The 16,838-nt window shown below is 37.0% G+C and overlaps 1 protein-coding gene across 1 annotated transcript in view; it reads right to left on the reverse strand.

Moving 5' to 3' along the window:
- The window catches only part of nrxn3b (neurexin 3b), a gene marked incomplete at its 5' end in the record, with an annotated part of 546,227 nt that overhangs the window by 454,264 nt on the left and 75,125 nt on the right, over positions 1 to 16,838 (reverse strand). The window contains one exon of the mRNA XM_081377757.1: positions 1,287 to 1,490. Coding sequence (XP_081233883.1) covers positions 1,287 to 1,490 — 204 coding nt within the window. The remainder of the gene's footprint in view (positions 1 to 1,286; positions 1,491 to 16,838) is intronic.

A 16,838-nucleotide genomic window follows, 5' to 3' on the forward strand; every position in this document is an offset into this window, starting at 1 on the left:
GGACATGGTGTGCATATGGGTGGATGTTAGAAATGACTGTGTGTGTGTGTGTGTGTGTGTGTGTGTGTGTGTGTGTGTGTGTGTGTGTGTGTGTGTGTGTGTGTGTGTGTGTGTGTGTGTGTGTGTGTGTGTGTGTGTGTGTGTGTGTGTGTGTGTGTGTTGTGGCCACGAGCTGCAGGTGTGCTGGATGCTCTGGTCTCGGGCTGTTTGCTTACAGGGCCGCAGGCTAAAGGCCGTTGAAGGGGTGAGTACCATCTTTTAACAAGGCATGATAAATGCCGATAAGAGCGAGGGATGGGGATGGATACATATTTTCCTGATAACGTTACAAAAATTAATGTGCAGATGTGCACCTGACTGTTAAAACCACCTTACCATTAGAAAAACAGCAGACACAAATACTGAAAAAGTATCACAAGAGACAGTCCTGTCCACAGCATATCATTTAGGGCTGGGTGATATATTTTATATGTATATGTATATATGTGTATATCACCATGACTTTAGCATGTTTTTTTTTTTTTTTTTGGCCATTTAGTTTTATGTCTGTGCCAGTAGGCCAGTTTCACACCCATTCCTTGTGTCAAAAAGTTTACAAAGAACTTTTTGATAAATATTGTATGTTTATCATTTGTAGGATGGGCAAAAAAATTATTAAAATAGAAAAATGCAAAATAGAATAATTGAAATTAAAGTGACTAAAATTCGTTCTTGTTTTCATTTTGTAAAAACAATTTTAAACATGAAAAACAACTTTATTATAAAAAAAAAAGATTTTCACAAACGTTTTTCACCGAAGACAGACAGATAGACACATATATATATATATATATATATGTATGTGTATAGATAGATAGATAGATAGATAGATAGATAGATAGATAGATAGATTTAGTTATATCGCCCAGCCCTAATATAAATGCTGCTTTCATTACATAAGATTTTAAATAATCAAATTACTCAGATTTTTTAACCATTGGTTCTCCAATGCGAGTAAATCAATGAGTATGTGTATGAGAATGACTGGCGCAGATGTGTTGCTTCGATCATGAGGTCAGAGGTTACGTGAGACAATGATGAGAGAGCGCGTCGGTCCACATCACCCGCAGACAAAGCAAGAGAACGAAAAACAAACTGGAGCAATCCATGCAGATCAACAAAACAACAACAGTTTAGTTGTAGTGTAAGAGAGATGATAACATCCAGTAACTTGCAAATATAATACATAACGGACGATTGAGGAAGAGAGAGAGAGAGAGAATGTCAAATATAGCAGAATACAATACCTAAATTGACGGTCAGTCTGACACGGCCGCTGTCCAGCTCTAGTCGCAGTGTGTCTGCGGACTCACGTGATGTGGCAGCCATCAACAGGCCAAAGGCACGCTGGGACATAAACCGCAGAGACACGTCCTCTGCTTCTGTGTGTATTACCGTCGGCATCACCACCTTCATATACATACTGCCATCATAGCTTAGAATAGACGCCTCTGTGGAGAAAACAGACACACAAAATAAATAAAGGTCAAAAGATCAAAGATCTTACAAAGAGTCCTTTAACTGAACTTTATTCACACCAAGTCAATTCAAATGTGTTCAGTGATTTAAACAAAACAATGTGTTTCTATGATGTCTTTCACACTTGAGTTCAAAATATCAAACTTTAATGATTCGTTGTTCACACCAAATTGGTGTACAAAAGTTTTGATATGAAAACATGAATGTGTTTTGTTTTATTTGGTCACATCAAAAATTGTGTGAAAAGGCCTTTACACATTTTTGTAACAAGTGATATAATTTATAAATGGTGGCACATTTAGTGCCCATTCGAAAGGTGTTTGTAATTTTGTTTGTAATGAAAATGTGCCAGAGTAAATTTCAGCAATAGATGGTAAATGTCATATATATATATATATATATATATATATATATATATATATATATATATATATATATATATTTTTTTTTTTTTTTTTTTTTTTTTTAAGGATCAAAAGTGGGTGGAACATTTTCATGAAAAATATAAATAAATAAATTAATAGATAAATAAATTATGACATTAAATGACTTAACATAAATGACTTTAAAATATTAAAGCGGCATTATACAGCTTTGCCGACTTTTTCGCTGTTTTCTCGCTTTTTGCTCGCGGGTTTCTCTATAGAGCTCCCCCTACAGCTTCGGAATAGATATTTGACAACACTGTCGTTAAAACTCGTTGGCTCGTCCCATCTTCTCCCGCTGGTCATGTGCATTTGTTTTCAAAGAACCCGGCGAACGCACGGAGCCATGTCCACTGAGGTATGTATAATACACAGAAGGCTAGCATATAAATGTTTAGATAGTGTATGTGTGCAGTGCCGTAAAGCAATTCGTTACATCGCGAGACCTGATATCACGCGATACTTTCTGACGCTGCGGCTGGTGGCCCGCCGGCCCAAAGTTGCAAGGGTGGGTTTTCGTCTCACAGGCGCTCGAGGGGTGCGAGAAGACCACCATTCAACCCGAAAACAGTCATATAACCATTCCAATGACTGCAAAGCTGTTCGGTTAAGATAAAAAAGTTACTTAGTTCACCTTTAAAGTGCTGAATATATATATATATATATATATATTTTTTTTATTTTTTTTTTTTTTTTTTTTACCCTGGCAATTCTGGTGACAGCACCACCAACAGGTTATTACATTTTTCAGATTTCATGGCTTTTATTTATTTTTTGCTCACCAGCCACTGTGGCTAGTGGTTTTCCAAAGTTATTAGCCACTCAGCATTTTCACTGGCCATAAACTTGGCATTGATACCATGGGGAAAAAATGCTTATAGATTTTTTTAGTATTAGCTCATAATTTGGCAGCAGGCTGCTTTCACTTTAAGACCTCACACACAAATCCATTATACTGTTACACATGTGTTTACTGTCACACGTGTGTCAACTGTTTAAGTTAACTTAAAACATAACTGACCGTGTTTACGTGAATACTCGCCAAGACCAGCATTTTGACATTATTTTGTTGGTGTCGTTGCGTTCTTTATGCGGATTCCAACAATATCTCTTTTTTTTTTTCATTTTCCACAATTTTGCTTGTCCACCATTTTGAAGTATATGACAAAAAGCTTTTTTACTACTCCTCCTACAAATGTTGTCCAATTTTGTCCAAATTACATAACATATTTTTGATATTTGCTCCCATTACAAAGAAAAACCTTTCTGAAATCAATCAGGTTTGTTTTTATTGTCTTATGCTATTTTAGCTTAACATGCTAATCGGTCGGCAAGCTAAACATTTGTCATTCTTGCTAATGTGGCTCTTCTACTAATCAGGCTAACAGTAAGCATTAGCGGCAGCTACGTTGGCTTCACATTCTAATTGGCTAACATGCAGACTAATGCTTTTGTGAGTGCACTGTCACACCGGAAGCACTCCTTGCTATCAAGTTAAATACGTGTCCTCTGCCTGGCGCTCCATGTTAAGCAAAGCACACTGGTCCAATGATTTGCAGCTATATTTCTTGTTTATTTATTTTTTCAATGAAACAACATATTGAAATATATGTTTTTGTAAATTCTCTTACGTATGCATAAATTATTTTAGTGACAAGTCAAAATTATTTTTATTCTTATGCATTGATTCTTATCCTTGTAATTCATGCAAATCCTTTCAACCACCTTAAAGAGCATCTTGCAGGTTAGAAGACCCAACAAGTCAATGTATAGAAAAATAATGTAGGAACTAGATTATAAATACGCTACAGTGTCTTCTGGAGTCGTTTTTGTGAGAAAATTTTACTTCCGCATCTGAAAATGGGCGTGACGGGCGTGACGTAGCACGAGGGAGAGCGGTCGATTCAAACAACAGGGAAAAATGGATCGCAATGACATTTCGGACGCTGAGGAAATTGTTGACGGACCACAGCCATACAATTATGAGCCTGCTAGGCTGCCAAGAGAGCAGGGACAGGCCAGGATTAATGTTAGACAGAACATATTGGAACTTACAATAACAGAAACTAAGCTTTGATCAGGCGTTTGTCATGCTCATTAATTTCCGCCCAGACAAACGTTACGTGATATAACTTAGCGGTTTCTTATCAAGAGACAGAGAGATATTTATTCCTGATACATTTTTTTGTCCCATAGGTGCTTGTGCGGGAAATGCGAGGCAATGTTTACAGCTGAGGAAAGTCAGTGTTGCAGGGAGGTGGATGCATACTGGGCCTTAGTGGAAAATGCCAAACTTCCATGGTTGCAGTTAGTGTTACTACAGTAAAGCCATGTTGAATGTTGCTGATCTGTGGACACTGGATAGTTCGTTCATTCATTGCACAATGTTTATTCCTGGTTTCCACGTCAGCGCTGTTTGATCCGTTAATAACGGAGAAATGTGAATATTTCTCACTAGATCTCGCAGCGATGTTATTACTTCAGTGGCGAATTCAAATGCTTTATTTAATGGATCTCGCAGTTACAGTGTTGCTTGATCAGGCTCGCGCTGCACTGGTCCAAACTGATAAACGGTCCACACAAACACAATAACGAGTAGCTCAGTTTCGTTCCGCTTACATTGCGTTTGCCAGTTGATGTTGTTCTCGCGCCTACATCCGGCGGGAGAACCCGAAGATGCGTGCACTGAAGGAACCGCACCAGCTCTGAGTCTCACCCGGTTTTTACTTCGGTATCCCATGTTGAACTCCATCATATCGCCGGGACGATAATCCTCCGATCTGAAGTGAACGCTACAAACGACCGCGTTTTCCGAAGCCGACGCGGAAGAGAAATCCCGTCTCTTCACCTACACAAACCGCACCCAGGCACGAAAGATAGCACCGTCCTTTTTCTTGTTAGGAAACCAGTGGACTCGATGTCCTGACAGGCTGGAGTTTTTGCAAGCTCCACAAACACAAACTATTACCATGACGATGATAAATTGAAATACAAAAACTACTGAAAACACACTGACTCACGACCGCTCTTACTGAATACCAACCTACTCTGCACTGAGCTGCGCAGAGCACAGCATACATCTCCCTCTTGTGACGTAAAATGACGCGATGTTGAAAAAAAGCGGTTTGTACAAGCAGTCAAAGAAACGCTCACTTTATCTACTAAATTGTTGTCTTTATGTCGTTTTAAAACATTTTAAATCCTGCATTATCTTTTCATATGGTATGTTCATACACGGTTATATATTCATTTAGATTTTTTTTTTTTACCTGCAAGATGCTCTTTAACACACACATACACACACAACAACCCCACCAATCTACATTTACTAGTGCTGAAGTGTTATAAATATTAGTGATCGACCAATGTATCGGTTTACCGATATTTTTCCGATATTTAAGCATTTTCCCATAATCGGGTATCGGTTTTGTAATATCGGATTCGCCGATAAACGGCGCCATCTTGTGGCCGTTTTGAGAATTCCGCCATTGCAGCCCGCGTCTGAGGAGATCAGTCAAAAACAACTCTGTGCACATGTAAAGTATATGTTCTGCTTGCTTTGCTTTAATTATTCAACTTTATTTAGCATAACAGACATGCAGAAATGAGATTTGAGACATAAATGCCTGATATAGTTTATTTATGCAGCTTGGTTCTAAAAAATTGAGATGAACTCATGGAGTCACGTAGCTTAATCCATCATGTCCTGCCCCAATAAAGACGTAACTTTACATGAATTAAATAAAACAGACATGAATGAGTGCATGTTGAAAATAAAAGCGCTGAATTTAATTCTCTATCTGTTTGTATTTGATCACCATTAGTCTCGAAAAAAAAGTTAGTTCATATTACTGAGCACTCACTGGGTTGATGATCAGGAATGCTCAAGCACGGCCACTGAATGAAGTCATGTTTTGTACATGATTAGTTAATCATTAACTAATCAAATGTAAATGTCTTATAGCTGAATCTACAAAACATACATAAAATAATGAGCATATCACTTATTAATCATTTATGAATGCATATTCATGATTCGTAAATGATTAGTTAATCATTAACTAATCACTTGTAAATGACTTGTAACTGAATTTACAAAACATACATAAAATGTTAGTATATCACTTGCTAATCATTTATGAATGTTTTGTAAACGATTAGTTCATCATTAACTAACCACTTATAAATGACTTACAACTGAACGTTATTATAGTGTTACCATTTTTTTATTTACAAATAAGGAAAAATCAGTATCCTTTGCATATAATTAATTTGTCTTTGTTCATGTTGATGCACTCTGGAACAACAGGGTTGCTCTATTAGCATGTATTAATTCATAAATAACAATCAATTCATCATACATTAGAAAACTAGCTTCCCTGCTGACACTGTTACACACCTGCTGAGTGTCGAGGGAGCTCTTAAGCATTAATGTAAAGCGTATTAACCACCTGTATTTAACCACTAGCCTTTCTCAAAGCAAACTGAGCAGACACTATCGACGGGATGCTATGTCTTCCACACCTTATTAAAGTGTGTGTGTGTGATTGTGCTACTCAAAAACACACACACACAAATATTGCACAGCACAGCTGGATGTTTTGGGGAGATACTGTATCAACAGCTCCAAAGCTCATTTTGACTGGTAATGAGGAGATGTGCGTTTCCAAAGGGGCTTGCTGGAAATGAAAGTCAGCAGCACTTTACATAATTACCAACCAAATTGCCAGTGACAACGGGAGGGGGAGGTTATTAGCATGAGTGCTATGACACTCCACTGTATAGACTAGAAAACAATCTGTGTTTACAGGTTACACAAAGACTGTCTCTTCCGTGACTGGAGAATTTCAATAACCAATGAATAGCAAATTACATGGCAAAAATATATGTAAATAATATAAATAAAATAAATAAATAAACAAGAAATAAAAAGGAATGTATAGCAAATATAATATAACAAATATTTTATACGATATATTAATTATTGTAAGTATATATAATTTATTCTTTAAAGGTGCCGTAGAATGGATTATTTTATTTTATAATGTTTCCTGGGGTGCCCTTATAATGTTAGTATGTTTATTAGATCAAAATTTGTTATAATTTAGAAATAAAAGGCATATTTCCTAGCCTGATTTCATACCCTGATCTGGACACTCTGTTTGAAGGGGCGTGTCTGCTGTGAGACTTCAGTGTAAACGCCCACTGCTGTGATTGGCTGACATGCTTGCATATGAAATATCTGGCATTACATGTAAAGCTATCTGGAAAACATTTACTATTACAGCGATTATACGTTTTTACTATTACAGCTATCTGGATTAACGAATCATGATAAGTTTTTTAAGTATTTAGATCTATTCCAGCATTGAGCAGATGACAGCCTGTCGATCGCGTGAATGAAGATCTTATCACTGCAACGCGATTTACTGATGCATAAACAGTGTTGAACGACTTTGAGAGAAAGATTATCTGTCTGGACTTGAACAATTACACATCAGAAATTCACATAACCCACTGGTTCTCCAGAGGCTCGGATGAAGGAGCTAAAAAAATATTTTTGTGTTCATTTGTAGTTACATTCAAACACTGAACAACTGCCATGCTTCGTTCGCTCGTCTGCAAGCCACGATGTCTCTCGAGGAAAAAACAATATCGCGCTGGATCTAGATAACACAGTGTAAATTATCGTTAATAAAATCACTACTTACTGCTTGCGGGAATATAACGTTAGTTGAAATTGCCCCCTTCGTCCGTTTGAGACGCCGAGAGAAGCCTGGCTGCTTGATATTGTTCCAGGTTAGAAAAACAGTCCGCGGTGAAATGGGCAGAGCAACTAACAACTTCGAATTAAACTGTAGCGGTATCCGATTATAGATAGATTATAGATAGATCTGCCATTTTCTCTATGATCCTCGCTTGTTTCTTCACCTGCAGAACTTCCGATGATTCGGCTGTGCAGTTTCGCCTGGCACTGAGCATGGGCTGGCTTATGCAAATTTTTAGAGGCGTACATATTAATGATCCCAACTGTTGCGTCACAGTTGGTGTTATGTGGAGATTCGCCTGTTTTTCAGGTGTGTTTTTCAAAAACGAGATTTAAATAAGAAAGAGAAAACTATGGTGTTTGAGACTCACTGTATGTCATGTCCATGTACTGAACTCTTGTTATTTAACTATGCCAAGATAAATTCAATTTCACATTCTAGGGCACCTTTAAATATGTCAAATATAAAATAATTTATTTTTCTAGCTGTGATTTCATAATTAGTCCCATGGAGGGTTATATGTCTGAATTAGGATGGTGAAATTGTGAAAAGGATGGAGAAATACTCAGTAAAGTCCACTTTGAGAGGGACAACCAGTCAACTGGAATTTGCCCTAACACTATAAAGGACAGTGATTTTAAAATGTGTCACGAAACAAACAAACAAACAAAACAAAACAAAAAACTGGCTGTTTGGCCTGTGAACAGTAGAGGGCAGATGAAGACTGCTTTTTGGATTTGGATGCTTTCAGCGCTGCTCAAAAATGAATGAGAGAGAGAGAGAGAGAGAGAGAGAGAGAGAGAGATCAGGAGATTGACTGAAGCAGATATTTGTGTCTGAGTGTGTGCACGCATGAGTGTGTTTGTGTAGGTATGAAAGAAATCTCAATACAAGGTCTGTTACCATAACCCTGCCATGCACATCTCTCTCTCTCTCTCTCTCTCTCTCTCTCTCTCTCTCTCTCTCTCTCTCTCTCTCTCTCTCTCTCTCTCTCTCTCTCTCTCTCTCTCTCTCTCTCTCTCTCTCTCTCTCTCTCTCTCTCTCTCCATTCTGCTCTGGAGCTTTGTCAATTTCTCACATGACCGCTTTCTGAAAGCCACATTTCCTCGGCCATGTGAAGGAACACGTGTTTGTGTGTGGGTCAGGTTTTGACCGGCTGTCCTTACAATCATAGTAAACCGGCCATCACCAACATTGTGGGGGGGAGTCAATTGGGCCATGGGGATAATAGCATAAAAAAAACATACTAAATTAAACTGTAAAAATGCAGAAAGATTCATGAGAGGGTTATGTTAGGGGATAGATTTGATAAGCTCAAAACAAGAACAACAATGGAAAGTCCTCTCCTCTAATAGAAATACTAATGTGTGTCAGGATCAGCTAGTACTCAGTCAACAGTCAAACCTGAAAAAATCCACAGTCCGGGGATCTACACTGTAAAGGACTAAATAATGTCTCATGGTCTGATGATGATGGTCTGTCCCATTTTTTTATTCACATTTGTTCACTGAATATGTGTCAAATGTCATAGTCGGAATAGAAAGGTCACATGTAACCATGCCAATCGGAATGAATTGGCCAAATCCGATTAAAATTTCATTCAGATTTTAAGTGGTTGTTTAAACCTTTTCTAATCCATTCAACAGAATATGTAAACACTTGATCGATTGAAAACTGAATCTGGAAAGTTCTGTGCATGTACAATGACGTAGAAATGGCGTAATGACGCAAGACTCACAGAACAAGCTGTCTTTATTGTTAAATAAAGTGTAATAAAGGACTGCAATGTCATTCTAAAATTCTTCTCATCAGTCTTTGCTTCAGACTTCCATCTATGGACGCAGTGCTTTAGGCACGGGAAGCTGCATGATAAAGAAGCACAACACAAAGCTCGGCTCATATTATGCTCGTCGTCTCCTAATCAGGACCTGATATACTGTAGATGAATATTAAGGGCCAGATTCACTAACAGCTTGCGCCAGCGCAAACTACTGTCAGGATTTACTAAAGACACCTTTTGTTTGCGACTGAAACAAATGGTATCCATGTAAACATAGCTATTGATCCTTGATGTTACACGCTGAGGCAATTTCTAAAGCCAGTAGATATGAGGAATTCAATCATCATCATCTTTGTCCCCCTCTTCTTCCTTTCAGTGCATCTGGTGATAGCATGTGTTGATTTTAAGACTCGACTTTACACACATGGATTAGAGAGCTACACTTCAACATCCACTTCATCTAAGCATCAAACAAATAACGCAAAGCTCTGATATTCCTGTGTACATATATGCAACAAACCCAATCTGATGATATTTGTTTCAGTCCGTCACATCCGCTTACTGGCTGGAACCGGTTACTATCAGTGTGCAGTGGCTAAATCTCGAAGCTTCTGGAGCAGCCCACATCAGTTACCATCTCCTACCTCAAACGACTGTAATAATGGACACCAATCCCACCCGTACCAGTGTAATACAGATCTGTCACCCTGGTCTCAATGTTTATACGTAGTAGGGATGTCACGGTACCAAAATTTAATTAGTCAGTTCCAATAGCAGAAACATTTTGCGGTCCTCATCACCAATTTCAGTACCATTAAATTGGTCTTAATTCAGTCTTAATTGTACAATGAATCTCCTATTTACATTGTGTTTAAACTTTGTTGTTTATAATGAAAGGATTCATGAATGTGTGACTCGTTGAACATAGCAAAACCTTTTGCGTTTTCAGCGGTGTTAAGTGGATTACTTACTGACAAGCACCTCTGACTGGCAACTGTGTTCACATGCTCAACAGATATGATTGTGATTGGCTACAATGCTCAATACTTGATAAAAACAAAACAGAAAAACAATAGAAATAGAAACCTTTGACACTTAGAGATCACTCAACTCATACACTTTTCGGCTCCATACTGGCGTGATGAATCATAATGACACAGTGTTCGTTCAATCGCTAGATGAGAAATGTTTTTTTGTTTTGTTTTTTTGTTTTGTTTGTTTTTCATTCTGTCACCTGATGGAGTTTGGGTTCATTGCCAGTGTTCTCTGGCTTGCTTAGTTGGTGACACTTAAAGCTCCAATATGTAGGGATTTTGTAATAAAATTTCCAAAAATAACTTGCACAGTGTGATATATTTCCTCCAGTTATGTACTTACAATATCTCAAAAGTCTCCAAAGATTTTTTATTTCAGAGAAATTCCGATTTTAAATAACTGGCCGTCCCGGAAAAGAAATGTCGCGCCTCAGTGACGCAATGTCCGCTCTCTCTATCCTTCTTTCCGGTGTGGACCATGTGATAGGATATTCCACCACACCGGATTTTTTTTTTTTTTTTTTTTACAACTTTATTGAGGTTTTTTTCTTATCACAATAAACAATAAAGACATCTGACAAAGAATAAAAAAAGGAATAAAATAAAAAATATGACCCACATCACCGGAATATCGCATGGTAAAATGCGGAAGTGGTGGTTAAAGCGTTATAGCCATAGACTGTATGGTTATAGCTGTTATGGATCACGAACTCTTTGGCGAGTATTGAAGTGCCAACAAAACGAAAGCGTCCATATTCGGATACACGCGGAGTCACGGACTGTGTGACAAACGGAGGAATAAAACCCGGATAAATATCGGCAGGCGTTTTCGAGATGGAGAGAGCTGCGCGTCTGGACTTGTCAGAGACTCTCTCGCGAGTGTATTGAGACAGGTAAGACATGCAACTGTCAATAATAGCACTTATAAACAAAGTTATATTGCTCTTTGTACTTTGGTAAGGCTTTTTATCATGTGTGGTGACCGAGATTATGGCAGTACAATTACAATCGGAGATGATGTTAAAAAAAATATTTAGTCATTACTTGCAAATGTTCGTTCAAATTTACTTTTAGATATTGGTTTGAACACGTTAAACAACACGGCATTAACCATAAAAAACGTAAAACTGCACAACATTAACCAAACAAATCATTTGACAAATAGCTGTATGTTGTAACGGGATAGCCTAATATAGCATAACATTTCACGTCCCTTGCAGTTCATTAATTATGATGACATAAAATAATACGATAAGACATACAGGTAATACAAAAACGAATAAATTACCTCATCCGTGATCATGATTCATTAATTCCATTTAGATACATCGCTAGATGGTGAAAACGCATTATAAACCACATCTCCCATCGTCACCTCCTTCATAGCGTCATCAAGCTTCGCCTTTGTTATTGTTGGAAACTGCGCCCTCTTGTGGTCAAATACCAAAGTCACATACTGGAGCTTTAATATTTAAAAATATTATTGTTCTGACTGCACTGACACTGGTTTGTATTCCAACACTACAAACAATTAGAAGACAACTAATGTAAAAGAAGAAATAAAAAGATTAGGGTTAGATAGAGTAGATAGAGAAAGATAGAGTAAGTTAGATAGAGAAAGATAGAGTAGATGACATGTGGTAACAAAATCCAAATGGCGGTGAATGAAGATGAGGCTTTTTGTTTGCAAATGTGCTGGCCTTTGCATTTTTCCTCCTAGATAACTGCATCTCTGCCCTTGATTCAAATAAGAAGCTCTGCTTTACAGCTCCGCCTCTGTCGCACTGAGCTTACCACATTCCTCACCCTAGCATAAAGGGTCGTCCTTTAAACTATTATTCATGTGCTCTACCTGAACAGCGGATAGAAGATAAATGAGCATCCAAATATTGAACTGTTAGCTAGATTTCATCATTATTCTAGACTAGTGGTCTAGAATTTTGTATTTTTCTTTTATGAAATACGATGACTTAAAGGGGTCATATCAGGGAAAACAGTATTTGTTTTGCTCTTCTGAAGTAAAATATATTGAAATACTTTATATGCAGACATAATGGTCACAATGCAAAGCTCCTTCTCCTGTCCACTCAGCCAATATTTTTTTGTCTTGATCTCCACTAAAACATCTAAAGATCCCTAACATATGATAGATTTGCTTATATATTTGCTAATATAATTGTTAATTCCAATTCTCAAATCTGATTATTAGAGCAGTGTTCCAAGAGTGCTTTTATTCAGTCCAGTGCCACTGTTGGTTACATCATTACACCAGTAGGTGCCAAAAAGTTACTGGTTGGGTCTGTAGTCACAAGTGTAAAAAATAGTAAAAAAATCAGCAATTTGTCTCTCTCTCTCATACAATTCACACAGCTTGGATTCTTCGCATGGTGCTTTTATGCAGACTACTTCTAATCTCATCAGTCAAGCAGAAACAAAATTATAAAATAAAAAAACTTAACGGCAGATGCCAAAAAAAAAAAAAAAAGGCAAATTTTGGTATATCAATATATTGGCCCTTCCACTAGTCTAAAATCTCAGAGTTTATTTTTTTTGTTAAATTGGTGGTTGATTATGATTTCACTTTTTTAACTTTAGTTAGTGTGTCATGTTGCTGTTTGAGCATAAACAACATCTGCAAAGTTACAACGCTCAAAGTTCAAAGCAAAGGGAGATATTTTATTTTAAAGAAATTGCTTTTTAAGGACTACAACAAATGGCTGGTAGGGACTACACGACATTCCCCCGGGTTAGTGACATCACAAACCCTAAAATTTACATAAACCCCGCCCCCGGGAATGCAATTTATAGATTATCATGACAGAATATGCTAATGACTAGAAGATAACTACTCTTCCACAACTCTAAATCAGCTACATAAATTCATCAACTAACCATTCAGAAATGTCCTGTTGCATTCTACATGTTGTCACTTCTTCTTGAGTCTCTCCATCATTGTCTGACTCCGGTCTGAACATAAAAGGCTAAATGCTTTTGAAATTTTCAGTGCATGTCTGTGTGAGGTAAAAGGACACGAACTCTTGAAACTCCGCCCCTTTGCCGGGAGCAGCAGCTCATTCGCATTTAAAGGGACACACAAAAACGGTGCGTTTTTGCTCATCCTCAAAAAGTGAAAATTTTAACATGCTATATAAAAATATCTGTGGGGTATTTTGAGCTAAAACTTCACATACACACTCTGGGGACATCAAAGACTTATTTTACATCTTGTGAAAAGAGCATTCTACCACCCCTTTATATATAGCAATACAATACAATACAATACTTGTGTTTACTTTGCTTAAATAGCACACTTGGCCAGCTTCAGAGAAAATTTAGCCAGGCAAAAGACAAGTGCCCAATCCCGAGTGGCGACAACACAACTATTCTACAGCACGGTTCAGCAACGTGTTAGCCAACTGTGCCAAGAATTCTGGGTTTAGAGCGGTTTATAATCGTGCCGTCCTGAACCAAGCTCAAATGGAAATATAAATGAAACCATTCCTTATTGTTCTTAGAATCGTTCGGCCAGATGGTGGAAAAGCGGCTTTATTCACTAACCACTTGCAAACCAGTTTAACTAGATTCTACAATGTCAGCAATGGATTCTTGTCTGATCATATTTTAAAATGAACAGTGTTGTCTTTTGGACTTTTAAGCCTAATCAGTCTTTTAAGGCCTATTCAGGATTCTAGATTGCAGTGGTGGAGTGATGCTGAACAGTTTTAATAAAGTATGGCAGATCGTGGTAGTCTGTTTCATCCCTCACAACCTAGACCTCAGAACAGCCCTGCAAGAATCAGGCTTGTGCAAAATTCAGAATTTCAGAATTGGCCTCCACTCAATTCATGAATTGGAATTTTAATTGAATTTACTCCGCCCCAGAGGACGTTGAATTGAATTTGAATTGGAATGACAGGAAGTGGAATTAAATTCATGGCAATTCAAAGAAATTCCACACAGTCACACAACAGAAAGAATGTGTTGAGTCTCGCATGCATTCAGTGTTAGGAAGGTTACTTTGGAAATGTTATTGCTTACTGTTACCCATTATAAATGTGGTTTGGATTACTTTATTTTGATAACTTTATCAATGCAAAGCAATTTCGTTTTAAGTTGATTAGTAGCTAATTGAATTAAACATTTTACCTCAGTAATACAACTAAATACAAGTACAATAAATCAAACTTAATTATTTGTTGTGACTAGAGCTTTTAAAATTCATTGCTGGGGAAAACATATAATTTTAATGTAATCTGTACAAGTAGTTCAAACTAATATTTTTTGAAGAGTTCAGATGCAAAAGCCTCTAAGTGCCATCTGAAAATTTCTTCTAAAATTATAAATTTTATCAAGCTTGTATATTTAAGTTCAGTAATTTCACTTAAATGGCAATGAAAATTACCTATTAATTGTCATTTAAGTGAAATTACTGAACTTAAATATATAAGCTTGATAAAAATGATCATTCTAGAAGAAAATTTCAGATGGCACTTAGGCTTTTGCATCTGAACTCTTCATTTATAATGCAATGCAATGCAATCTGACATATAGTGTAAAGCTTCATTGTTAAACACTTCACTTAAAATATGTATATGAATTTCACTTAAAATATGTATATGAAATATGTATGCTTCCTTTAATTCAAATTTGAATTGTAATTCTAGATCCTGTTTTTGACATCAATTCAAATTCAATTCAAATTCAAGAATTGAATTGGAATTAAGGAGTCATTCTCAGTTAAATTCTGAATTGTGCACAAGCCTGGCAAGAATTGCACCCTGCAAACTGCATTCAGCACCTGATTTGCATAATTGCTATTGAATCATGCACTAAAACACATAAAACCAACAGGTGCAACCCAATCTTAGTGAATGATAGCCACTTTAAGGTAAACTATAGAAGTAATGAAGTTTAAGGTATAGTTATTAAAAACTGACTCCTTTAAACAACAGCACGCATTGTTTTCAAATGATTGTGTGCTACAGCTGAATAATAAAACCAAATAATAAGAGGGATTGCAAAGAAAGGAGCAAAAGAGTGAGAGGAAGAGATGAAACTTTGCAGTGTCAGTGTGGATGTCTGCTAAGATCAGTGTCACAATGAAGGTGTTTGTCAGCCCGAGGAGAAGACGAATGCTCACACCTCTCCTTAGACAGGAGAGTGTATGTCTGTGTGTGTGTGAGAGAGAGAGAGAGAGAGAGAGAGAGAGAGAGAGAGAGAGAGAGAGAGAGAGAGAGAGAGAGAGAGAGAGAGAGAGAGAGAGAGAGAGAGAGAGAGAGAGAGACACTAGGGCTATTTTTACTGAGAAAATATAAACCATTGTTCATGGTTTACCTTAAGTTCCCTCTTCCAGCTATTCCAAAAGTAACTTCTTCTAATATCCAATAATACATTTGCAATGAATTCTCGATGATAAAAAAAGCAGTTAAGGCTGGTATTTGCATATTTCTATGGCCTAATCGGCTGATTAAATTCATAATTTAAGAGGCTGTAGTGTTCAGTGTTTGCTGTTCATTAATATTAGTTATTGGATGTCCTTATTTGCTATCAGAGCAAATTAATAAAGAAACACAAATCTAATCTGATAGTACACAGATATATCTATATTACCTGGGGAAAGCAATTTCCCAGGATGCTGCTGTGATTAGTCAATGACATGAATATATTTGTCATCTTAAATCAATTAAAGGAATGTTCCAGGTTAAATACAACGTAAATATCGACAGCATTTTTACAAACTGAGCACATTGCAAAGGCAAGCATCACTATGAAAGCTGCAATGGTGCTTGCCAAGTCGCCTCCGCAATGCTCAAATGCAGTAGATTAAGTTTTTTTTTTTTCTTTTTAGTAGAGGCTGTTTAGTAGAAATTTGTCACTCAATTAGTCTGAATATTATACTGTCACTCACGTCACAACTCTGTGGTGACACTAAAAATGGAAATATGGGGAACACAATCATAAGGTATCTTCCCATTTTTGTGAAGGGAACAGTTTTGCAGAGAGACAGAGACTAGCGCGTTTCATTTATGATGCTGCAAGTCACAAAAATTGGACTCTAGGTACAAAATCGGGAAGTATTTCTGTACACATTTGGACTTATCAGGAGATGTTATAAGTCAGCAGCCAGATTTACAAAAAAGAGAGAAGTTGAGAAATTCGTAAGATAAATTCAAAGTTTGTAAGATTTTTCAATTAGTGCAATTAGTGAAAAATTCTTAAAAAGTTCTCAAAAATTTCCTTAAGAACAACTTGCTCTTTTTCTTAAGAAGAAAATTACTTCAAATCCTTCAGATTACGGCAATATTTTTAATGC

Source organism: Scardinius erythrophthalmus (assembly GCF_964197995.2).
Source record: "Scardinius erythrophthalmus genome assembly, chromosome: 11".
NCBI lineage: Eukaryota > Metazoa > Chordata > Actinopteri > Cypriniformes > Leuciscidae > Scardinius > Scardinius erythrophthalmus.